This window comes from Meles meles, chromosome X (genome assembly GCF_922984935.1).
Source record: "Meles meles chromosome X, mMelMel3.1 paternal haplotype, whole genome shotgun sequence".
NCBI classification, from domain to species: Eukaryota; Metazoa; Chordata; class Mammalia; order Carnivora; family Mustelidae; genus Meles; species Meles meles.
This window is the reverse complement of record NC_060087.1, coordinates 13,505,125-13,531,966: the sequence shown is the minus strand read 5'-3', so window position 1 is coordinate 13,531,966 and position 26,842 is coordinate 13,505,125. Positions and strand designations below refer to the sequence as shown.

Below are 26,842 nucleotides of genomic sequence, written 5' to 3'. Positions count from 1 at the left end.
GGACATAAACAAGCCAGACACAGAAGGACAAATGCTAAGCGACACCACTCATATGAGGAATCTACAATAGAATATAGTATAGAGTGCAGAGTATGGAGTATAGAATGGTGATTGTCAGGGGCTGGCGGAAATGCGGAAGTACTATTCAAACGGTACAAAGTTTCAGTTATACAGAATGAGTAAGGCCTAGAGATCTTACTATACCGCATAGTTCCAATTAATTTTACTACAGTGTATAATTAAAAAGTTGCCAAGAGGGTAGATCTTATGTTAAGTGTTCTTGTCACATACACAAAAGAATAATAATGAAATGATAATAATAAGAATAAGAATAAATAGAGGAAAGGAAACTTTTAGATGTGAATACTTTTATGGCATAACTTGTGGTGATGGGTCCATGGATATATAATTATCTTCCAACTGTATGAATCACACTGCATACATTAAATAGCATTAGCTTTTGTGTGTCAGTTATACCTCAATGAAGTGGTTTAAAAAAGCAATTTAAGACCTAAATTCAAAAGCTAAAACAATAACACCTTTAAAAGAAAACATAGGAGACTATCTTCATAATTTAGATGCAGGCAGTTTCCTTTTATAGGAAGAAAATAGGAACCATAAGAGGAAAAAAATGATAAATTAGACTTTAAAAAATTTTTAAAGTCTGTTCTTGAAAAGATATAGTTACAAAAATGAAAGACTGGAAGAAAACATTCATAAAACAGACCTCTGACAAAGGACTCGTAACCAAGATAATATAAAAAGCATCTACTTACAATGTCACAAAAAAAGACTAAAAAAATTTTTTTAAATGGCTAGATATTTTGAATAGACACTTCATAAAATAAAATACATGAAGGGAAAATAATTGCAATAAAAAATGCTGACCAAAATTAAGCATCAAGGAGATGCAAAACAAAAACTAAATTAGCACAGGACCAACTAAAATGATAAAAGACCACCACCAAATGTAGGCAAGCATGTGGAACAACAGGAACTCTCACAGTCTAGTGGGAGGGGTACAAAATGCTACAATCACTTTGGGAAAAGCTCTAGCAATTTCCTTTCTTTTTTTTAAGATCTTATTTATTTATTTGATGGGGGGTGGAGAGAGAGAGAGGTGTGGGGGGAAGCACATACGCAAGTCAGAGGCGCAGCAGAGGGAGAAGGAAAAGCAGGCTCTCCGCTGAGCTCAATCCCAGGACCATGGGGATCATGGCTTGAGCCAAAGGCAGTCGCTTAATCAACTGAGCCACCCAGGTACCCCAAGCTCTAGCAGTTTCTAACAAAACTAATCACATATGTTCACCACATTACCTATTAATCCGAACCTTGGGTACTTCCCCAAGAGAAATGAGGACATATTTCCACACGAAGACTTATTCAAAAACGTGGTTTTCTTCAAAATAGCCAAAAACTGACAACAGCTCCAGTATGTATTAATGTGTATTAGAAGTGTGTATTAATAGAAGAACTGATAATGAAACCGCAACATACTCACTCAGTGGAATACTATCCAGCAGTAAAAAGGAACGGATTACTGACACATGCTGTATCAATGAATTTCGAAAATGTAATACTAAGTGAAATAAGCTTTACATAAAAGTTTATGTTACAGAACACCATTTATAGGGAGTTACAGAATAAATAAAACTCTGGCATAACAAAGTAAGAACAGTGGTTGCCCCCGTGCACGTGGGGGCAGGAACTGACAAGGAAGGAGCATGAGGCAGCCTCGGAGGGCGGTGGTAGTGTTCTATATCTCAGTAATAGGGGTTTGGGTTCCATAAGTACATGCATTTGTAAAAACTCAGCAAATGGCACACTTACGATCTGTGCATTCACTGGATGTAAAACATAACATCATCAGAAAAATCTGTAAATATACTGAACACTAGTTAATGATCCGCATGTTGCAACATTTAGGGGATGCATACAGAAGTCTGCAATTTACTGAAAAACATGTTAAAAAAATAAGGTAGATTGACAAACAGAGGGGTAGATATGTGATAAAACAAGCACAGTAAAATGTTAAAAGAGGTGGCTATAAAAGTATTTACTGTGGGATTCTTTCACCTTTCTTGTATGCTTGAAAATGTTCCTAATAAAATATCAGGGCAAAGAGGGGATAATAAAAGAGAAATCGAAGAAGGAAGAAATAGCATTGAATGCTAAGGGAGAGGCACCAGGAAGGAAGGGAAGGGGGGAGAGAGGGAGGTGGTGAAAGGAATACGAAAAATATACAGCAGTCCAAATCCAGTGAGATAGGCCATTTCAGAGGAGGCAATGGCCAATTGTGTAGCATTCTCCTGAAAAGTCAAGTAACACCAAAATAGGCCCGTTGGATTTGGTTGCAGGAGGGGTGTGAACGGAGGAGAGTGAAGCCACACTGAAGGGGGAGAGAGAGAAAGCTGTTGGTGAGGAAAGAGAGTAAATGAAAACATCTCCTAAGCAACCTAAGCCGTGAAAGAGAAAAGAGAGGGCGCTGCAGTTGCAGAAGGATGTGAGGTCAAGATCACGGACAGTACTGGAGCACGTTTATGCGATTGGGAATGATGCAGGAGAGAATCAGTGGGTGCGGTAGGTAGAACTGTGTCCCCCAATATGATACACTTAAGTCCTAACCCTCAGCACTTGTAAATATGACCTCATAGAAAAACAGGACCTTTGTGGATATAATTAAAATGAGGTTACACTAAATTTGGGGAGGCCTTGATTCAATGACTGGTGCCCCTATAAGAAGAAGACACAATAAGAAAAGGAATTTGGACACAGACCCAGAGAGACCCAGAGAGAACACCATGGGACAGTGGAGACAGACGTTGGAATGACACATCCGGAAGCCAAGGACCGTCTGGGATTGCCAGCCACTACCAGGAGCTGGGAAGAAAAAAAGAAGGATTCTCCCCTAGAGCCTTCACACAGAGTGCATGGCTCTGCTGACACCTTGATTTTGGACTTCTAGGCTCCAGAGTTGTGAGAAGTGATTTCTGGTACTTTCAGCCACCAAGGTTGTAGTACTTCGTTATGGCAGTCCTGGAAAACTAACACGGGGGAGAGGAATGGGGAAGAGAAAGAGGTGGTCAGGAGAGGGGTGATGTTCTTGCAAAGGCAGACATGGAACCCTTTGCTTGCAGGAGCAGGTGGGCCTTTGACAGTATCAGGGCTACCCTCTTCCACCTAAGTAAGTAGACCATCATTCAGAGAGGACCTAAACAATCAAAGGCTTGGTCGGAAGCTTTCAGCAATGAAGAATGCTTCAGACAGCCTTTGTGACAGACTCTCTGTCCTGATCACTAATACACAATATGCAGGTGCACACTCAAGTTACTAGTCTTCCCCTAAACATACAAGAACCAACCCGTGAAACTGAAGTGCAGCAATTCTCTGCCTTCCAAAAGAGGTCTGCCAACGAAGACGCCAGTCTTACCAATAGGAATGGAACCAGGTGCTCGGCCAATGGTCCAAACAAAACCACCAGAAGAAAAGCCTGGTAATCCAATTCCGGGAAGCTCCTTACCTTGAGCTGCTGCTGGAGTTCACTGTTCAGCCGGGCCAGCACTGCATTTGCCTCTTTATTTTTGCGGATAGCAGTCTGAATCGCCTTCTTCTGTTTGGAAGACTGTCTATAAAAAAGTACAAACAGTTCACCGAAATAGAACTCAGAGGTCCGGACCCTTGCGGGTCAGAACACCCTGACTTGTAAGAAGTGCTCAATGAGGGGCTAATGCCACGGGCTCCAAAAAGAAAATCGTATATTCACAAGCAGGCAGGCAGGCAGGCACACACCAAACGAAACACATTTGTCGGGATGAATTATTTACACCTGAAGTAGTTCCCATTTTATAACTTGAAAGAGAAGCTGTGAATTGGACCTTTTCAAACTTCGCATTCCATTTATTCCAAGATATTTTAATAAGTATTTCTTCCTGACAAACCGCATTAACTAGAATGCCCTTTTCGTGTAAGCCTTAATGGCATTTAAAAGACCTGCAGGTGGCCCCTGCGGACAAGTCTGAAGGAAATGAATAGAAGAACATTCTTGTTAGGAAAAACCCTACAAACTTGGCCGTCCTATATAACTCTCCTTCATTTCTTTATTATTAGGCATGACTGCTTGAGTGTGTGTGTGTGTGTGTGTGTGTGTGTGTACACGCTCATGCATGTGCATACACCAGCATACATCTGCGGCACTTGAGAAAATGTTTTAATAACATTATTCCCAAATTAAGCCAATAGTAAATTCACAGAACACATGTAACTAGGGTGACCGTCTGCTCCACTTTGCCCATTACAGTCTCTGCTTACCCTGCATGACTGGCCCTAATTATTCTTAGAACCCTCTTTCTCCCTCAAACCTGTCTACAGTTGGGATGATAAATCAACATGACGGTATAACCTACAGTCTCATATCCCACAGCAAAAAGGGCTGAATTCTCAGAGCAAAAGGGCAATTTAAGTTCCCCTAGGAAAACAGACACATGTGCAATCAGTGAGAGGTAGCTTCTACACCAGGGCGACTTAACCGGAATGTCCAGTGACCACTGCGAGGATCTGATTAATATTCACTGAGCACATACACTACGTTACCCACTCTGCTAATCTGCAGAAGGCATGCTCCCTTCCCCAAGAAGTTGAAAGATTAATTTCTTCATCCATAAAGAGGCAGGGAATAGGCTTTAAAATCTACTTTTAGAAAGATAAGGATTGGACTTCCAGTCTCAGGACAATGTGAAGTAGACATACTTCTCTCTATCCCACCAAGTAAAGTTAAAATCCTGGACGTAATACATAAGACAAATATAACATTTCTCCAAAAAGCGGAGTGAGGAAGAAAAACCAGCCAGGGAACTCAGTACCCAGGGAAATGGAGAGTGGTGAATTCTCTGGGTTTTCTTTTTTGCTTCATATATCCCAGACTGGACGGTGGAAAAGTCAGCAATCCATAAACATCAATAAGGGTAGACAATAAAAAGTCTCCCCCCAGCTAAATCCTGCTCTCTCTAGCCAAATGACTTGGAAAAGGGCAGCCTAGAAAGACATAAATTAGACACAATATCCCTCCGGGACACAGAGGCAAAATCTTTAACAAAATATTAGCAATAGAATTTAGCAATGTATTAAAAACTTATACACCATGACCAAGAGAGCTTTATTCCAGAGATGCAAGGCTGATTCAATAATCAAAAGTCAGTCAGTGTAATCTACCATCCTAACAGGTAAAAGAAAACAAAAATCACATAACTATATCAACTGATACAGAAAAATCATCTGATGAAACTCAATACCCATTCATGATAAAAAAAAAATTCTCAGAAAACTATGAATAGAGGCCTACTTGTTCAACTTGATGAAGAACTTCTACAAAAAAAAACTACAGCTGACATCATACATAATGAAAAACTGAATGCTTTCCCTCTGAGACGAGGAACAAAGCAAGGATTTCTACTTTCATTACTGCTTTCAACACAGTGCTAGAAGTCCTAGCCAACACAGTAATGCAAGAAAAGGAAATAAAAGGCACACATACTGAAAAGAATGAAACTGTCCCCATCTGCAGATGACATAATGGCCTATAAAGGAAGCTCCAAGGAATCTATAAAAAAAATTCTCTGAACTAATAAATGATTTCAGCAAGAATAGGAATGAGTTTGGAGGAGAGAAGATTGATGTACAAAAATCAAAAGAATGGGGGTACCTAGGTGACTCAGTCAGTTAAGCATCTGACTCTTGATTTCAGCTCAGGTCATGATCTCTGGGTTGTGGGATCAAGCCCTGCGTCAGGCTCTGCACTCAGCGTGGAATCTGCTTGTTCCTCTGCTCCTCTCTCTCAAGTAAATAATTTAAAAAAAAATCAATAGGGGCGCCTATTGAAGCCTCTGCCTTCAGCTCAGGTCATGATCCCAGGGTCCTGGGATTGAGCCCCGCATCAGACTCCCTGCTCAGCAGGGAGCCTGCTTCCTCCACTCTCTCTCTGCCTGCCTCTCTGCCTACCTGTGATCTCTGTCAAATAAATAAATAAAATCTTTTTAAAAAACTATTTTTAAGAAATAGAATTTTGATACACTAACATTGAATACTTGGGGGGAAAATGAAAAATACAGTATCATTTACAAAGCTTCAAACTGAAGTTCTTAGATATATCAAAACATACACAAGATTTACATGCTGAAAACTATACAACAGTAATGAAAAAGAGTCTAAATAAATAAATATTTATCATGTTCATGGATTGAATGACTCAACATAGTAAAGATGTCAACTCTCCTCAGACTGACAAAAAGGTTTAACACAATTCTTTTTTTCTAATTTTTAAAGATTATTTATTTATTTGAGAGAGAAAGAGACATGCAAGAGAGTACAAGCCAGGGTGGGGTGCAGAGGGAGAGGGAGAAGCAGGCTCCCCACGGAGGAGGGAGCCAGATGTGGGACTTGTTCCCAGGACCCTGGGATCATGACCTGAGCTGAAAGCAGACGATTAACTGACTGAGCCACCCAGGTGCCCCAAAGGTTTAGCACAATTTGTATCAATATCTCAGCAAGATTTTTTTTGTAGATCAAGACAAAACTGTTCTAAAATTTATATGGAAAGTAAGAGGAATTAGAATATCTAAAACAATTCTGAAAAATCATAATAAAGTGGGAGAGAGAGAAGACATTTTATTATATAGTTATAGTAATCAAGTAACTAAATAATGAAGGCAGTAATCAAGACTGGGTGGTATTGGCAGAGGGAAAAACACATCAATCCGTGGAACAGAATAGAGAACCCAGAAACATACTCACACTAGTACAGACAACTCACTTTTGACAGAGGTGCAAAAGCAAGTCAATGGAGGAAGAATAGCTTTTTCTTTTTCTTTAAGATTTATTTATTTATTTTTAGAGAGACAGCATACCTGACTGGGGGGAGGGGCAGAGGGAGAGAATCTTTCAAGCAGCCCTAATCCCACCGCTGAGCATGGAGTGGGGAGCCTGATGCAGGGCTCAATCCCACAGCTCATGAGATCATGACCTGAGCCAAAATCAAGAGTCGGACACCCAACCAAGCCACCCAGGTACCTCAAGACTAACCTTTTCGACCAACAGCACTGAAGCAATTCAATATCCATAGGCCAAGAACATTGATGCAAATCTATCTTACATAAAACGATACAAAATGAATCAAGCAACTTGAATATAAAATGCAAAATTATAAAACTTTTAGGAGAAAACATAAGAGAAAATCTTCAGGACCTAGGGCTTGTTCATGAAGAGTTTTTAGATTTAACAACAAAACACAATCCATAAAAGATGAAAAAATCAGTAAGTTGGACTTCTTCAAAATTTTAAAAACTTTTGTATTGCAAACGAGTGTTAAGAGGATGAAATGACAGGCTCCGACTAAGAGAAAATATTTGCAAACCACATTCCTGACAATTGACAGGCATTTCAAATATATAAAAAGAACTCTCAAATCTCAACAGCAAAAAACCAATTCAATTAGAAAATGGGCAAAGGACATGAAGAGACATGTTACCAAAGAGGAAACATGATGGCAACTACACACACGAAAGGACACTCGTCATTAGCCATTAGGGAAATGCAAATTAAGACCACAAAAGGCTAGAACTACCCACCTATTTGAACAGCTAAAATAAAAAAAACAGTGACAATACCAAATGCTGGTGGGGATGTGGAGAAAGTACATCTTTCATACATTGCTGGTGGAAATGTAAAATGGTGCAGCCATTTTGGAAAACAAGTTGGCAGTTTCTTTCTTTTTTTTTTTGGCAGTTTTTTTTTTTTTTAAACTAAACATACACTTGGGGCACTAGGTGGCTCCGTCAGTTGGGCGTCTGCCTTCGGCTAGGGTCATGATCCCAGGGTCATGGGATCAAGCCCTACATGGGCTCCCTGCTCAGCAGGGAGTCTGCTTCTCCCTCTCCCACTACCCCTACCCCCAACATACGTACTTGCTCATTCTCTCTCTCATTCAATTAAATAAATAAAAATCTTAAAACAAAACCAAAAACTAAACATACACTGAGCACACAACCCAGCAATCATACCCTTGACCTTTTTTTTTTTTTTTTACTTCTAAGGCTTTCATTAGAATGCCTTGCAAACTTTACATTTTTATTAACATCACATCAAGTGAAAAGGATAATTTAATTAGTACGTATCTTTTTATTTTCTAAAATTTGGTTATAAGTAACATGCAATATTACATTAGTTTTAGGTGTACAGTATAGTGATTCAACATCTCTATAACTTGGCCATTTACACCAGAGAAATGAAAATTTGTGCACACACAAGCACCTACACACAAGATGCTCACAGGAACTTTGCTTATGATGCCCAGCAACTAGGCACAACCAAAATGTCTCTCAACAAGCGAAGGGCTCAAGAGACTGCAGCACAGCCATTCCACAGAATAGCGCTGAGCAGTGCTCACTGAGATGTCAAGAGATTGTGCCAAGTGAAAAAAGCTAAACTCAGAAGAGCACATGCTATGTGATTTTATTTATATAACATTCACAAAATGAAAAAAATTCTAGAGATGGGAAACAGACCAGTGGTGGCCAGGAGTAAGGAATGGTGAGGAGGAGAGGGTAGGTCTGATTTCCGTACCTTGATTACAGTGGCAGTTACAAGACTCTACACATGTGATTAAATGGCATGGAACTATGCATACACTGCCCCAATGTCAGTTTCCTGGTTGTGATATTGTTTGACAGTTAGGTAAAATGTAATCATGAGGAGAAACTAGGTAAAAGAGCCACAGGTCTGCTCTGTACTGTTTCTGTAATTTCCCGTGAATCTATAATTGTACCAAAACAAAAAAAGTTTTTAAAAAGATGTTGATCAGAACTTGATGCCCCTCCTTATGCTACTACCACACTATGTGTGTCCAGCTCCTAACGGTTTCCCCCTCCTTTGGGAACTGGCTCCATCTCCCTCCACCTCCTCCACAAGGATGAGCCCCTGGCAGGCAGTTCCTTTTGTCTCCAGAAAACCCTGCCCTCGATTTTGACACTTGAATGGATGCTGCTCATGCTGAACTGACCAGACTCTCCATCCAAAGGACCTGAGTTATGGCTAATAGTTTAGTTTGGCCTGGGCCCGCACAGTGAGAATGTGATCTCTGGAGCTGAAGGTGAGGAGTCTTTACAGATAAAAATGTCAAAAACACTTTAAGAAAACTGAGAGGCATCAAAATGAGCCCCAGAAGGTTTGCAATGTTCTCTTCTGATCCACTCCTGCCACTGATTTCCCTGAGTCACACCTATACCCTTATAATAAAGAGTATCTTTTGCTACCTCGAGTTGCCTTTTATTATTTGCTACCAAAGGAGCTCTAAATAACACAAAGATAGGTTCAAGTCCAGAATACCTCTGAAGGGGTCAGCAGGGCATTTAACCTGCCTCACCCTCTCAACAGTTGCTTCCACAGTCTCTCCAGGTTCTCTTAATATTTTTACTCACTCTTCCAGGCTTCTCTGGAACTGCTCTGGTTTCCAGGGAGGAAAATGAAGGAGTAACACTTAAGCAGACATTTATTTTGTCTGATTCTATTGTGTGTCACGCTATTTATCAATCCAGAACAGCAGCATCATGAGGCACTGTCCACTCAAAGTTTTGTGGCAGATTATCCTCCAAAACCTATTCCTGTGCTTTCGTATCTGCAGTAGCCTATCATTCTCCATTTGAGTGAGGCACATGGCCCTCCAACTAGAAACTACATTTCCTCGTCTCTCTTGTAGGTAGGTAAGGCCATATGACTACGTTTGGGCCAATGGGATCAGAGATGCCACTTCTGAGTCATACCCTTCAAAGTAGTCTGTTTTCTCTCCATGTGTTCCTTACCCCTCTTTGGGGCCTGAAATGTGAACATGTTAGGCAGCCATCTTCAACCACAGGGATAAAGGCAACTCCCAGGGGGATCTAGAATAAGAATATGAGGGGAACCTGGGTGGCTCAGTGGGTTAAGCTTCTGCCTTCGGCTCAGGTCATGATCTCAGGGTCCTGGGATCGAGCCCTGCATTGAGCTCTCTGCTTGGCGGGGAGCCTGCTTCCCCCTGTCTCTCTGCCTGCCTCTCTGACTATTTGTGACCTCTGTCAAATAAATAAATAAATAAAATCTTTGAAAAAAATTAGAATAAGAATATGGGAAGGCAGCTGGGTTCCTGCACAGAGCTACTCTATGCTTCGGGACAACTCACCAACTCAGATGTTTAGACAAGAAAGAAGTTAATTTCTATGTTATCTGAGTGCCTGTTAACTGGGTTTCATTCAAACAGCTGAACCAATATTTGAAAGAATATAAGCTGGGGTCTCTAGATGAGAAAAATCTTCTTAGCCTTCAAACTGAGCCCTGATTTCTCCCAAGGAATTATGAGCACAGCTTCTAAGAACTGAACTTGTATTGCCTTTTGTCTACTTGGAAATGGCAGGTTTTCATTAGGGATGCCACTCATCGACCCCACGGACATGCCAGGACGGCCAACCATGAAGCAGGAGGGAAAACAGAATCCCAACCACACTGAGAATGTCACGCAGGCAAGCAGACACTGCCACACCGGCTGCTGGGCTTGCCCTGGGGTGGTCCAGGACACTTCCGGAGATTACAGAAAAGAGCAAAGAAACGGAGGCAGGCACAGTTTCACAGTACTGTCATACAATATCCTCGCTCTCCAAACTCTTCAAACCCATTTTACTTTCCCAAAGTCCATCTTTACTGCATGCACAAGATGTGAGGGAAAATCAAGTAAAAGCCAAATTATTTCTTTTTTTAAAAACCCGCTTTTGTCCTTACAAGCATCTCAGTAATTTTGACACAATCCAAGAGTTGTTTATTACTCATATCTGAACTCAGCAGCTCACTTGGAGAGACTATTTCATTTTTCCTTTGCCCTAAATGAAACAGACAATGATGCTATCTGAAGGAGAATTTGCTTCTTACAACAGGTCAATTCTGACATTCATTTCCCAAAGAGGTGATGACCATTTTACAACTAGTTTATTTTTTTGGCCTTTCTTAACCAGTGTTCTGTTAGACAATTCAGAAAATTATTTCTGACTCTTTTCCCAATTTTCCCCAAAACCATACACAGTAAAGACCACTCTACATGCATAGGAGAGAGGTTAAGTTCCTACAGACAATGGATGTCTAAGGGCATCAGAGTTTCATTCTTTCCCAGAAGCCTGGTTGAGAAAGAACTATAAAGACTAACCATCATGGGTCTGGCTGTTCCTCTATCCAGGGCTTAAAAAAAGATGCATGTTAAGCTGCTTCTTACTACCTCAAAATAAACTAGTCTAGCAAAACATGCTGTACGGAATTCCCTGACCCAAAGCTTACATCCTTGACATTTACAGCACTGTTTGGGTTGCTGTGGTAGCTAGCCTCTCTCAGTCTGACACCATGTGCTCACCTAACCAGTGAGAGAGCACCACAATGAGGGACTGTCACTAGCCAGGCAGATCAAAGAAAGTATCCCCTTTCAACAAATGATGCGGGGACAAACGTCTACCTATATGCAAAAGAATGAAGTTGGGCCCCTTCCTCACACTATACACAAACACGAACTCAAAATTAACCATGGGTTTCAATGTAAAAGCTAAAACTATAAAAACCTATGGAAGCAAATGCAGGGAAAAAGTCTTTAATATGCTGCAAATGACAGCATCGAGAAAGTGAAATGACAACATATAGAATGGGAGAAAATACTTGCAAATCATACATCTGGGAAGGGACTTGCATCCAGCATAGGTCAAGAACTCATAACTCAAAATAAAAAGATAAATAATCCAAGCAGAAAAGGGCAAAGGATCTGAGCAGACATTTCCCCAAAGAAGATAGACAAATGGCCAACAAGCACATGAAAAGATACTCAATATCATTAGCCATTAGGGAAATGCAAATCAAAAACACAGTGAAATAACCCCTCCACATCCACTAGGATGGCTGTAATCATTTTTTTTTAAAGATAACAAGTGTTGGGGAAAAAAAAAAACAGGAGAAATTGGAACTCCTATATGTTACTGATAGGACAGTAAAATGCTGAAGCCACTGTGGAAAAGAGTTTGGCAAGTCCTCAAAATATTAAATCCAGAGTGACCATATGACCTAGCAATTCCACTCCTAGGTACATACTCAAGACAAATGAAAACACAAGTCCACACTAAAACTTGTCCACCTATAGTATATCAGCATTATTCTTTACAGCTTCAAAGTGGAACCAACCCAAATGTCCATCAAGTGATGAGCGGGTAAATAAAATGTGGTATAGCTATACAATAGGACATTATTTAGCAATTAAAAAGAACCAAGTACTGATTCATGCTAAAACATGGATAAACCTTGAACACATTATGTGAACTGAAAAAAAATCAGCCACAGAAGACCACATGTTGCATGGTTCCATCTACATGAAATGGCCGGAACAGGCAAACCTATAAAGACAGAAAGTAGATTAGTGGTTGCCTGGGACATGGGACAGGAAATGGAAAGTGACTCCTAATCAGCATGGAATTTCTTTGGGGGGCAATAAAAATGTTCTAAAATTAGTTTGTGGCAACAGTTTTACAACTTTGTAGATATACTAAAAACCACTGAACTATACACGTAAAAGGGTGAAATGTATGCTATGTGAATTATATCTCAATAAAACTGTTTTAAAAAAACCCCACACACGAAGGAAAGAAACTGAAAAAGACCTCTGGGTGAGCTCTGCCAGCTGCCCTCCATCCAGTGTGGGGGTGCTGGAGCTGCCACGGACTGACCAGCAGTAATGTGAAGCAGGGATTACACTGCAAAGCCAAGGTGGCTCATGGAAACAAGTTTAGCCATCTTTGTCCCTGACAGGGATCCAGCCCACAGGCTTGACAGTGGCTGAAAGATGGTCCAAGATCTTAGGGGCCATTAAGGACAAAACAGATTTCCTTTATGCACTGATACCTCCAGGGAACTGTCTGTTTGGAAAAACAGACACAAAAACCATCATCTGAAGAGTGCTGCCCAGATTCCCCATGGGGTTTTGGCTTCCGAGGCAAGCTGCACCCACAGAATCTTGCTCTGGGATTGACAAGGCCCCAAGAGCAGTGTCAGGGCTTATCTTGAACATGGACGTTAGTGACCAGTCGAGTTCACTTGTGAAGTCATGCACAGCAGCGGGTTTCTGCCCTCAACACCCAGCTCAATTTCACTACAGGGAAACTGAAGCAAGTGACAGCCTTTCTTAAAGCCAAAGCTTCTGGAGAAAAACGGTCTGTCCAGAGCATTGTTCTCTCGGTTCCTGGCCTTGTCCACAGGTACCACCACCGCCGCCCCCCTCCCCACACCACCTCCTCCAATGTCTGTTAGAACCAGTTAGACAGGGATTCTGGAAGCTCCACATGTGACCATTCTGTGCTGACATGATCAACAACAGAAAATTTTCATGGGGCATGAAAAGAAATCACAAGCCACATCTACTCAAAGTTGGGGCTGAGGGTCAGGAAGTTAGCCATTTGCCCTGGTGGGTGGGGGGGAGCATGAGACAGGCAAAGAGGGAGCTTTGCGCAGTGGCAGTATCATAGCCAATGAGGTTTATCCGAGGTGCGATTACTGCTAATGGAAGACAGGCAAAGAGGGGAAACCGCCATTTTTGTCACTGTCTTCTTCCTAGGAAAATGTAGGCCAGCACAAGGAAGAGGGGTGGGAAGGGGAGGAAGAGGAGGAAGGAATGGAAGGAAATCAAACCAAACCAAAACGCTGCAGCTTTTTGCTCGCTTGCCCCTTGGCTCAGATTAAGTCCTGTAGCTTGGAAGATCTCTTTAGGTGACGGGGAGGCTGTAGTACCAGCATAGAGAGGAGTAAGACAAAACTGCAGCCATAAAATCACACCCTTCCGTGGCCACTAGTATCTATGGAAACAGATTTACATGTACACGCATACAAAGATTGAAAAGGTGGTTGCTGACCTCCCTGATCTGCTGTACTTACTTTTGGACTGCTGCGTGGGGTTTCCCGGTCGCTGCGGACACTGGCCCGCCAACGGTGCTAGAAGGCTCTTGGTTTTCTGTAGCTGAGTTTTCAGGTCGGAATTTCCTTCGGATGGGCTTTGATGGAGGCTGAGAATATGGTATGTCCTGAGGATTAAATGCAAAACAATAAAACCCAAAGGTTAAAAACTGAAATATCCCCCACCACGCCAATGTCCTCATGTTCCTCCTAGGCCTATTCCCAGGTCAGGCGCACACTCCGTTCAAACCCCACACCTGATGACAGGAGGCTGATTCAAGGCTTCGCAAGAACGGGATGGAGACACAAACATCAGATATTAGGGGCCTTTCTTTTTTTCCTTTTTTTTTCTTTCCATGCTTGCAGTCTATTACCACTTTTCGCACCTGAAAGGACACAGGAATGAGAGTCCAGTGGCCCACCTGTCCACTCTCCCTTTTCTCAATGCCGTGGGCATCTCACAGCAGAAGGCCTTTTCTGACTGCAGACAAAGCTCACTTTGTGAGCGGATTTGTCTCACTTTGGGGCTTGTGGGATTATGTTGTAAGTTTTGAAGTTTGTGAAAGTCTCCTCATTCCTCCATTCCAATTCATATACGAAGGCAAGCTCAAGGGCCACAGTGTCTTCTGGAAGGAGACAGCCAGCCTGCTGTCTGGGAGGCCCCTCCTCACCCGTGCTCCCCAGCCCAGGGCCCATGCTCTGAGCAGAGGAGGGCCTTAGAAAAATGGAAAGCAGCAAGGAGAGGGTAACAAGGTGGAGAGAGAGCATGACAAGTGAGTAGCGCCTCCTGAGTAAGTGACCGGGACTCAGTGACACTGGGGGGTTAAGGTGAAGACACCAGGATGCAAGGACGGACTGTGGCACACAGAGGAAGAAGGGCAGACTACCCCGTCCCCCACCACAGGCCCTCCTAGTGGCTCAGCAGTGCACAGAGTTTTGCTAAAGGCACTTGGCCCTCCCTACGGCACCTCTTGAACTTGTTAAAAACAAGGCCTCCACGTTTAGCTGGAAGCTGATGAGGAAGTGCAAACTGTCAGTGACATCAAGGGCAGGCCCAAGAACCATCAGCACCCTAATCTTCACAAAGAACCCAAATTCTAGGAAAGCGGTATCATTAACATGATCAGGTCAGGACACTGAAATCAAAGTAAAACAGATTTGCAAAGAGAGCCAAGAAGCCCGGGCGGGGGCTGGGGTGGGGGGCTTACAATGCTATCACAGAGGCGCCTTCCCATAGGCCTTACCTTCTTTGTTGGACTACTCTCTGCAGCTTGAGAGGGGGCTCTGTTCAGCTGGGGGTGTATTTCGGCCTCAGACGCTTGTTCAGACTGTAGCAAAATATCATACAGAAGATAAAAATGCAAAAACATAACCACCTAAATATATAATGGCGAGCACCTAGGAAATGTCACTAAGTGGAAGCCGATTCAGACCACTTTGCTGCCAAACACGGTTAAGTCTTTGGATCCTTGAGAAAACCTTCCCTAGACCCTGCCACTCCCTCTCATGCCCCTTCCATCATTGTTCAACCTTAGGAAAAGGGATCATGGTAATGTTGTCCATAACTACACGTAGGTATTGCTAAAAATGAATGTTTTACAAGCTCAAACTAAAATAAATAAACAAACAAATAAGACTTATCAGGAAAAAAAAGGGCTGGGAAAGAAATGAATTAAAATTTTAACCTAAGCACTAACAAAAACAGTAACGATAACAACAACAAAAACACAACACTGAAACTTGAAAAAATATTAAATACATAAGAGAAACACTCCAAGAGATAGGACTCTTTACCTTAAAAAATGTAGCGGTGGGAGAGCATGATGGAAGGAAGGGTTGAGGCTACCAAGTGGCATGGAATCAGTGAACAAACGCCAAGTGGCATGGATTCAGTAAACAAACGCACGAAGATTGGCGAGGACTGCCCCCAAAGCCCTTCAAGACGTAGCATGTGCCACAAAACCAAGCAGGAGAGCCCCGGGACACCAGGCGTCATGTGCTGCTCCCCGCCTGCAGGAGGCCTGCTACACTCAGCTGCTATCAGCCAGCCATGCAAAGTATTAACAGGCAAAGACAAAACCCTCCGTACGAACTAACGTGCTCCCTCATTATAGTACCATCAGACCCTACCCGCGAAGTACCACACATCCGCAGCACAACCATCACCCGTGGTGTGTCCATTCTGTCCCCAACCTGGCCTTAACTCCTCACAGAGCCTGGCTTCGTCCTTCCTTTGCCTCTACTGCAACACACAAGGGCACTAATGCTCCCGCATTTACTGGATTCTTGCTGCCTCTTCTAGTTTTCTCCCAAGACTTCTGCCCAGCACAGCACCCCTGACTATCTTTTTCAAACTCCTGTCCCTGGCATCTGAGGCACTGCAGTCTCCTACTGGTAACCATTCTCTCTCTTTCCTGTTTTGACTCCTCTTATCCCTGAGAGGTAGGATTTCTCAAGGTTCTGTCTTTGGTTCTCTGATTCCTCCTCCTGCCATTCATCCTTTTCCAGAGTAATCCTATCTGCTCTTCCATCCGCATTGCCCTAGCTAGAAACCTCGGTTCCCAACCACCTCTCCCCCTCTCTAAACCCCTTATGCAGGCCCTCCATGTGCCTGACTTCTCATTCAAAGTTTTGCTTATGGCTTTCTCCTTTCCATTAAGGATCACTGCACTGCTGCTGTTGTCAACAGCTATCTCAAACACCAAACACTGTGTCCCACAGTTCTCCAGGTGCTCTGCATGAATGGAAGCATTTCATCATCACCGCCCTAGGAAACAGTGATTACCCCCATCTTATTGGTGAAGAAACTGAGGATCAAGAAGCTGAGAACTCCCCCAAGGTCACACAAACAGCAGGGTCCAAACCCAGGCCTCCGGTTCCAACGGTAGGCTTGTGACCACTAGGCTACACAGCCTCAGGCACTCTTCTTGGGCCCAAGTGGTACTCGTTCAAGAATTATTTACTGACCAGCTACAGCAGGCAGGTGCCGTGTTAGAGCTGGTATTCAAGATAAATAATACTTAGATCTTTCTTACCAGAAGATTGAAGTCTAGTGGAAAAGGCAAAGAAATGATGGGGCAAACATGCTTTGGTAGAATTCAGACTTTGGTGAGGAAGTACGGGGGCTCCAGGAATACCCAGGCCGTGTGGGTCAGCAAAGACTTGGGCGAAGGCGATGTCACAGCTAAGACCTGAGTGATAAGCAGAGAGCAGCCAGCGAGAGGGTCAGTGCATACAGATGGTAAGAAAGGAAGCTCCAGTTAGGACACCACCACCATGCAGAGGCCTAGCCCAAGACAGGAACCAGGAGAGAAGCAGATGTAAGGGGAGCTCACTTTCAAGCACACTGAGTTTTGAAATGCCCGGGCCATAGCCGTGCAAAGCTATCTGGGAGCCATTCCTGGTCAAGAGTAAGGGGAATATAAGAGTTCAGGCACCTCTCCTGGGGGTTGTGACAAATGGGGTCATATTTCAAGACCACAGGCCCAGGTGCTCCTGGGGGGGCATCATCAGTTAAGTGCCCCACTCTTGATTTTGGCTCAGCTCAGAATCCTAGGGTCCTGAGATCAAGCCCAATGACCGGCTCCTCACTGGGCATGGTGCCTGCCTGGGATTCTCTCTCTCTCTCTCCCTCAAAAAAAAAAAAAAAAAAAAAGGAAGGAAGGAAAGAAAGAAAGAAAAGAAAAAAGATCCGCAGGCCCAATGTCAGCTTTATTAATGGCTAACAACCTCCCAAATGCAGGGATTCCCCTGACCTGTGCAGAAGAACACAACTTGGACCTGATGCCCCTTCTTGCCTTCCATCCGCAAATCTGTTGCTTGGAACACCAGTGATCTGGCCTCAAGTCTATACATGCAGGCTGCTGCAGGACCACAGGTATGCAATGACACATCCTGCCAGCCAGCCAGAGAGAAAAGGAGTGATGGACCAGTCTCCCCTCCACCCACCCTTTCACCTGCTCAGCTCCCCTCCATCACCAGGCAGAGAAATGTTTGCCCTCATGTTCCCTTTCCTGAGGAGACGAGCAGTCTCCCTCTTGTGGAAATACTGAGGGAAACAATAAATCAGACCCTTTTTTCAACAAAAATAAGGATTCTGAGCACAGCAAAAGTAGGACGTGGCCACTGTCATTGTCTCTGCGTTCTCTGAAACAGCTCTAGAAACTCAAAGAACAATAGAGTGGGAGTTGGGAAGGATGAAAAAGCAGTTGTGAAAAATGTCTGACAATTTTTTTCCATTTATAGATCTACCTTCCTGAAATCACATCCAAAGGCCTAGGTTTTCTCGCTCTACCACCGAGAACAAACAGCTCTTTGGTTCTGCCAGGTGGGATCTAACCACCAACCGCACAGGGAGGAACATGAAGACCTCCCCTCCCCACTCCATGACTGATTCTCAATGGGTCCATCTACTGACCATTCAGAGGAGTGAAATCTCCTGGGGCCTGGAGCACATGAGTCTCGACGATCCCAGAAAGGCAGAGCTTCACCAGAGCCAGACATTATCCCAGGAAAAGAGATGAGGAAAGAAAACTAACTTTGTGGTTAAAAAAAAAAAAGGAACTAAAGATGAGATTTAGAGCTACAAAAGCCCCTCTTTGCAAGAAACTATTTCACTTTCCCTCAGAAAAATAGTGTAAGGTTTAGCACCTGGAAAGCAGAACAAACTGGGGAGATTTCTTCGCTATTTCTTCAGACTTTTCTAAGGTAACAACTTGGACAGAATGATAACCCATGAAACAGGAGAGCCTCAGTAACTCTCTTTTCCGTCCATATATTAAAGTAGGGAACAACTCTATCAATATGGACAAGTCTTGTCTGAAAGTTCTGATTGTCTGAATTGAAATCCAATGCCTGAATCCCGGGGATTACAATTACTAGAACAAATGGCAGTCCTTCCATCATGGCTCACCATGTAACAGGTACCCAACCAGGATGTGGCAAGGCAAGAAAAAATGTACTTTTAGCCAAGAGCTCACTGAAACTCCAGATAAGGTTCCTTTTAAAAATATATATCTCATATTTTAATATCAATAATTCCCTATCCACAAATAAGAAATATAGTTTCATCCTAATCTTGCAAGGAAAAAGCCTGTATGAGTTACATGGACTTAGAAGGTGTTGCCACTCCAAATGCAGAGATCTGTTCTGGGGTTTTGCCCATTCCCCTGGCTGATGGGATAATATGGTCCCTGCCCAGCTAGCTCCCCCAGAAATGGACACAGGCCCAGGAAGGCTAAGCATCTGGATTCTCTACCAGAAGAAGGGTTTGTTCAGTTATTCAATTATACAGATATTTATTTCGCATATCTCATGTATCACTTTCCAAAAATCTTCATCTCGTGCTCTGCTTCTGGGGAACCAGACCTGAGGCACCAGACAAACTGCTCCCAGAACAAGGGAGTTAAAGCACTCTAGTAGTCTCCTCCTTGGTCTCTCTCTAGGATTACTTGCTCTGGAAAAAGCTGCCATCCTGTGCGGACACTCGATCAGTCCTAACAAGTGGCCCATGTAGCAAGGAATTAAGGCATCCCACCCCCAGGTTTGTGGGGGAGCCATCTTAGGGGGGATCCTCCAGCTCCAGTCAAGGCTTCCAATGACTGAAGCCCAACGAGAGACCCTGAGCGGAAACCACCAGATTAGTTTCTCCTAAATCGCTAAGCCACAGAAACTATGAGATAGGAAATGTCGGTTGTTTAAGGCCTCTAAGAACACACACTCTAACAGGTCTGAAATTTGGGGTCTAGTAGGGCAGAAAAGGGCGAACGGTAGAGAAGAATAAGACAGCCAAAGCTGGAGAAAGGCAGTGGCGTGGATCCCACATGGTCCGAGAGATCACTGTCCCAGAGGGTCTATTTGCCACTCAGCACCATTCCCCATTTCCAGGCTCTTCCCTATGTTGCAGGGGGTAAAAGCCTGGGAAGAACATTTATACAATCTCCTTTTAATACTGTTCCTTGTTGACTCTGAGAGTCACTGACATGAAACCAAGAAGGTGAGAGAAACAAGCTGTGTTACTGCTGCTCAGGCAGTGATGGGAAGAAAAGCATGGAATTCAGCGGTCAGAAGATCTTAGAGTGGCCTCAGGCATTTCCCCACAAATCATTACTCGATGCTGCAGGCAGCCTGAGGTCCCCTAGCTGTTTCCTTTAGTACCTGCAATGTGTTAACATTCAGAAAATTGTGGCAAACCTGACTGGTGGCCTTCCCTCGTCTCTGCTCCCCTAGCACAGCTAATTCTTTAAGTACCTAATTCCTTAAATGAAATCTCTTCCAGTGTGAAATACCTAGAGTGGTTTCTGTTTTCCCAACCAGATCTCAGCTGATATGTCCATGCTGAGGATTTGGAGCTTATCCTGATAGTCACGAGGTGTGACAGGCAGTGCAAGATTTTAGGTAGGGAAGTGATGGGACTAGATTTGCATTTTAGAAAGACTATTCTGAACCCAATCAGTAAAATGTACTAGAAGCAACCAATAGTGGGTGAAGGCAATTCACTTAAAAGACTGAAAATGAAAACAAGACAAGAGGTGATGGTCCCTTGAACCAGTCTGGTGGGAGTGGGGATAGGCAGATTTGAGAGCTACGTGACTTGAGATTGGATACATCCTTGTGATTGGATACATCCTTGTGATTGATGATATGTGATAGATGAAAGGAAAGAACAATGACACATGGGAGCCAGAATTTGACCTCTAACAATGGATAAATGGCTAGAGAAAATAGTTTAAAGCAAGAGGAAAAGAAATATGGCGCATAAAAGCTGAACAAAATTAAGTAGATTCATCACAAGCAGTGCTAGAACAACAACTGTCTTCTTACAGAAGTATCTCTCAAATAGGGGTTCCAGGGAACACCAGTCCTATGAATTGCCTTGACAAGGATAGGAAAACTTTTTCTGTAAAGAGCCAGATAGTAAATATTTTTAGGTGTACAGGCCATTTGGACTCTGTGTTTCCAATGCAAACATGAAACTCTGCTACTGACTGTTAAAGCAGGCAAAGAAGACAACACTATGAATGGGTGTGACTGTGTGCCAAAAAACTTTATTTGCACAAACACGATGGTGGGACAGATTTGGCCTGTGGGCCATAGTTTGTCACCCCCTCACCTAGAGGAAAGAGAATCTCCAGATAAGCTTAGGGAACACAGCATAGTCTATCTCCCTCCTAGAAATTCATGGGGTTATAGCATGTCACACAAACTCTGAAACCCTGTGAGGTGAAGGAAGCCACTGCCTTTGTTTAACCCAACAGTTCCCAAACTGATTTGGCTTCGACTTCTTATTCTCATGTAACTCCTATTAACATCCAGCAGAACTAATGTTCTGGGGAACACACTTTGGGGAACACTGACCTACAGACTGGGTTTGAGAGGAACAAAGGAAAAATATTCCATTGACTCAAATGCCAAATGCCACATTCCACACCTAATCCTTGGAGAGGAGCATTCTGCAGAGTGGTTGGCAGATCCAGCTCCAGGGAACCTCTGCTAGACCCCCTTCCCCAAGAGTGCGGAGGCAGGGTAAGGAAGGATAGGGTTGCTGCCTGGCCAGAAAGGCCTCCCTGCAGTTCTCCCTTCCTCCCTCCTTCCTTGCAATAGCAGCGGTCGCTGCTGCCAACACTTCTCTGCATAAATTTATTTACTGGGCTTCCTTTAAAAGCTCCTGGCCCCAAACACAATAAAATCATTCATTATAATATTTAAGGCAAATGAACTCAACACTGACAAATTATGGATTTTTTAAAGCAGCTTAAAACAACGTGTCCCAGATTTCAGTCCCACCCAAGCAGGCTAGCTTTGCAAAGGTCCCATAGCTCCCATCTAAGTCCATGTGCTCATTATACCTCCTACCTGGGCTACTGCAAAAGTTGCCGTGGGTCTTTTTCTAGCCTTCAGTTTTTTCCCCAGTCCAATCCACCCTGCACTGCACACATTGAGGAAATAATTTTGTAAAGCACCTTCTCTCATCACAACACTTTTCCCTCAAATCCCTTCAATTGGTCCCTAAGGCCTATGGCATAGCAGCACAGGCCTTAGGGACACTCAGCCAGTTAAAGATCTTCTATCATCTGACTCCAATTGCCTCTGCTTCGTAACTCCATTAGTTTGCCCATATGGATCCCGCTCCAGGCACATAAGTATTACCTGAATCTTCAAACAGACCAGAAATTCCTTCTCAAATTAATTCTGTTTGTTCTAGACCTTCTAAGCCTAGTGGTTCCCAAATATAGCTGCACAGGAGAATTATCCAGGGAATTTTTATAAATTACAGACTTTTGGATACTACTCCAGACTTCTCTAATTAGAATCTCCTAGGGGTGGAGCATTAGAAACTTCTATTTTAACAAGCTCCCCGGGTAATTTTTACATAGCCAGTCCAGACCAACTGGGGACCATCAATGGCTCAGACTCTTCCTTTCAGAGATGAGAAAACCAAGTCTCCAAGGTCCTGCTCTGAAAAAGGCCACAGGTGTTGCACCAAAAACTAACTAGGCTTCTTAACTGTTTTCTTGTCCATTTACCGTGGAGGGAATAGGGGTGTCTGCCATATGGTTTTATAAAATTTTTGAAGCTGGGCAAAATCTTCAGCAGTAAGATTTTTTTTAAAGAAATTTGCAGGGTGCCTGGCTGGCACAGGAGTGGGGCGTGCAACTCTTGATTTCAGGGTTGTAAGATCAAGCCCCATGTTTGGTGTAGAGATTACTTTAAAAAAAATAAAATCTTGGGGCACATGAGTGGCTCAGGTGGTTAAGCATCTGCCTTCGGCTCAGGTCATGATCCTAGGGTCCTGGAATTGAGCCCTGCATCAGGCTCCCTGCTCAGAGGGAATCCTGTTTCTCCCTCTCCCTCTACTGCTCCCCCTGCTTGTGCTCTCTTGCTCTGTCAAATAAGTAAATAAATTCTTTTGAAAAAGTAAAATCTTAAAAAAGTAAATAAGTAAATAAACATCAAATTTGCACCAAAAAAAAAAGAATCAGTGCGGAGGGGAAAATCGAGAAAGGTGGTCAAGACATACAAACTTCCACTTATAAGATAAATAAGTAGTAGAGACATAGCGCACAGCATGGCGACCATAGATAACCCTGCGGCATGATATAGAGGGGAATTACTAAGAGAGTAAACCCTAAGAGTTCTCATGACAAAAAGAAAACTTTTCTTTTTTTCTGGAGAGGGAAGGGGAGGGGCAAAGGGAGAGGGAGAGAGAGAATCCCAAGCAGGCTCCACACCCAGCCCAGAACCCAACATGGGGTTTGATCTCATGACCCTGAGGTCATGACCTGAGCCAAAATCAAGAGTCAAATGCTCAACCGACAGAGCCACTCAGGCGCCCCTGCTTTCTTTTTATTTTATCTATATGAGAAGACGGATGTTAGCGGAACCTATTGTGGTCATCTTTCACAATATACATAAATCAAACCATCACGCTCTGTACCTTAAACTTATAGAGAGATGTATATTATTTCTCAATAAAACTGGGGAAAAAAGATAAAATCTCTTTTTTAAAGGCAGTCTAGGGGTGCCTGGGTGGGTCAATCAGTAAAGCATCCAACTCGATTTCCGCTCAGGTCATCATCTCAGGGTCATGGGGTCGAGCCCCATGTCAGGCTCTGCGCTCGGGAGGGAACCTACTTAAGATTCTCTCTCTCCCTCTTCTTCTCCGTCTGCTTCTGCCCCTTACCCCGCTTGTGCACATTACCCCCCTCAAATAAATAAATCTTTTTTTAAGTAAGTAGTCTAATTATAGAACTAATTGCTAAGATGTGGATAATTGGTGAATTTACTTTATAAACATTTTAATACTCATGCTGACAGATTAGAAAAAGAAACTCAAGTTTCATTTATCACCCAAAAATTCAGGCAGATCCCAAGACTGGGAATCACAAAGGCAACAGTTAAATTCTAGGCAGATGAGCAGATGATTGTGCTATTGCCTCTAGGGAATCTCCAGCATCCCACTGGTATTTTAAATGTCATTTGGTGCCTACCTTTCACCCGACCTCCAGCTCTGCTAGGTAAGGGCACATGAGAAAAAGCCACATGGTCATATCCAGGTGCAGAAGATGCAGAACCAATGCCCTGAAGCACAATGGCCACAGCAAAGCCCATCATGCCATAATCAGTTTCAGAAACAGGGTCCAAAACACTGAATTTCTCTGCAAGAAAAATTGCCAAAATCCATGACCCAAGTCACCTATGAGAGACAGAAATGGAGCTGATGTGTAAGCACTTGGAGGGCACGATCTGTGTTTTGCTTCACTGTCCTTTCCCCGGTCCCTAATCTGAATGGCAGCACACAGAAAGTACTGGAATCAGTGTGTGGAATGAGCTAGTAATTTACCTAACACTGTTTTGTTCCACTGGACAAGTCAGAAATTCATCCTACCGTAACTGGAGCCACAGTGCACATCAGTTACAGGGCAGAGGCTCTGGAATCTATCCAGGGTTTGCACTTGTTTGGTATACAACCAAGGCATGTGCTAACCTCCCTGGGACACAGTTTCTTCATCTGCACAAGAAGATAATTCACCTAAATCCTAGCATTTGTGAAGATTAAGCAAAACAGCTATCCACAGTGCTAAGCACAATAACACAGAAGCCACTCAATAATGGCAGCTACTATCATAATTAAGAGTAAATATACAGGGGCACCTGGGTGGGGCAGTCAGGTAAGCATCCAACTCTTCGTTTTGGCTCAGGTCGTGATCTCAGGGCGCTCAGATCAGGCCCCATGTCGGGCTCCAAGTTTCATGGGGAGTCTGCTTGAGAATTCTCTCTCCCTCTCCCTCTGCCTCTCCCCCTGCACACCCTCTCTCTGTCTCTAAAATAAATAAATAAATCTTTAAAGAAAAAAGAGTAAATATTCGATTGGCTTCCCAGGCATAGATTCTGCAACTGCAAAGAACAGCCAGTTCAACATGAAGGACTCTTTCTCTCTTGCCAAGATGAAAACCGAGACTGAGAAAGTGCTGACTTCAGTTTAGAGCACGCACAGGTCCCAGAAAGCAGGCTATCCACAAACTGAACCTGTGCCACTGGATATTGCTGCTATCAATACTGGAGGGAAGAAGCTTTTAAAAATAAAAGCCCTTTCAGATTTCATGGGTGCCTCAGCACAGACATCTCAGGCAGCTTACACAAAACATCTCTGGTGGCCCCTTAGAGCTGGCCAGTCCAACTCCGGCGACACCCAGGGTAATGCTGACAGAGGAGCTCAGCGACAACTGCGACAGAAGCGGATAATCAGTAATCCTAATGGCCAACTAGTCCCTGGATACAGAAGCCGCATAGCATAATCTCTTGGGGATTTCTGGAAGCCACTGGATTATGGACAATATCCATGAAACAGACTTACTGTGACAATTAAGGACTATGGGCGCTTTGTTTTGGTCTAAAAGAGAAATATTTTTACTGTAACTGGGGTTTTGTTCTTCTATTTCCAATTTCTACTAATAGAGCAGAAATCTGAGTCAAGTCTGAGCCCCACCCCCTATTCATCACACACCTAGAAGCCACGTGATAATGCTCTCTGCAGAGTCAACAAAGTAGACTTCATAGCTACGGGGATCTATGACAGGATTCTCTTGAGATTCATGTTTCCCACTGAATAAGGCCGAAAAAAGATGCCATGTGCATGCCTCTTGTCGTAGCAAACAGACGCTTACTAAACAGGCAGCCAGCACCATCATAATTCAAAGACATCTGGATATGAGGCCTTTAGAAATCCCTTTTGCTGGTCCCCCCCCAACCCTGACATATATAGGCCTGGTAATAATAGCCAAAGTATGTGGAAATTTCAAAGTGCCTCAAAATCCTAGCCCTAGCCTCACTCAGTATTTTACTACACTTACATTCCCAGTTCTGTTGTTCTATATCAATGATGGAACTATTTGAATAACGTGTTTTCTAACTAGTGATACCTGATAATTAGACTGTGATCAATGTCAGCTTTTGAGTTGACACAGCCCTTCTTGCTTGAGCTATGTCCATCACGAGAAGGTGGTTTCTAAAAATTTCAATCAGAAATAGGTGGCTACAGAGGGAACTACAAAAATTACTTAAGTTAGGAGCCAGTCACAAAACAAATCCAGTATGGATGAGGATTTAAGAACTGGAGCAGGAGCACTGTTGATGGACTATAAATCAGGACATACCCTTTATAAAACTGTTTGGCAGCACCTACTGAGGCTGAACCAGCGCCTATCCTATGACCCAACAACCCTACTGCAGGCATGCACCCAAGACAAATGAAAACATCCATCCACTCAACAACTTGAGCATGAGCATGCAGAGCAGCAGGATTCATAATTGCCAAACTCCTAAAACTACCCAAATGTCCAGCAGTGGAAAACAGTGATCTTTGCGCATACAACGGAATACTATACAGCAATGACCTACAATTAATTATACACGATAATATGGATGAATCACACAATATCATGTAAGCAAAAGAAGCCAGACACAAGAGGATACACTGCATGGTTCCACTTAAATATAAGGTAGAAAACAGGTAAAATTGATCTACGCTGTTAGAAGCCAGAATACTGGTATATTTACTCTTAAATCCCTTCTTAAAGGGATAGGAACTGGAAAACAGCATAAGATGGACTTTCTGGGGGTGTTAGTAATATTTTGTCTCATTTTGAGTGCTGGTTATACACGTGTTCAGCTTGTGAAAATTCATTCAGTTGCACACTCAGTGTGCACTTTTCAATATGCATGTTACACTTCGGTAAGAAGTTAAGTAAATTCACTAGAGCCGATTTCCTGTCACGTCCTTAAAGTGCCACCTAGTGGCACAAGTTAAATGTAAACAAGAGGGAAGTTTCACCTCTAGCTACTTACAAAAATCCCA

General features: G+C 43.2%; 1 protein-coding gene and 1 pseudogene across 5 annotated transcripts in view; one reads left to right on the top strand and one right to left on the bottom strand.

The window, feature by feature from the left end:
- Positions 1 to 26,842, bottom strand: part of REPS2 (RALBP1 associated Eps domain containing 2) — a 218,676-nt gene that overhangs the window by 18,493 nt on the left and 173,341 nt on the right. For all 5 annotated transcript variants that reach the window (XM_045995957.1, XM_045995953.1, XM_045995956.1 and 2 more), the window contains 3 exons: positions 15,231 to 15,314; positions 13,969 to 14,114; positions 3,521 to 3,626 (listed from right to left, as the gene is read on the bottom strand). In XM_045995957.1, coding sequence (XP_045851913.1) covers positions 3,521 to 3,626; positions 13,969 to 14,114; positions 15,231 to 15,314 — 336 coding nt within the window. The remainder of the gene's footprint in view (positions 1 to 3,520; positions 3,627 to 13,968; positions 14,115 to 15,230; positions 15,315 to 26,842) is intronic.
- On the top strand, positions 13,537 to 13,665 carry LOC123935634 (annotated as a pseudogene).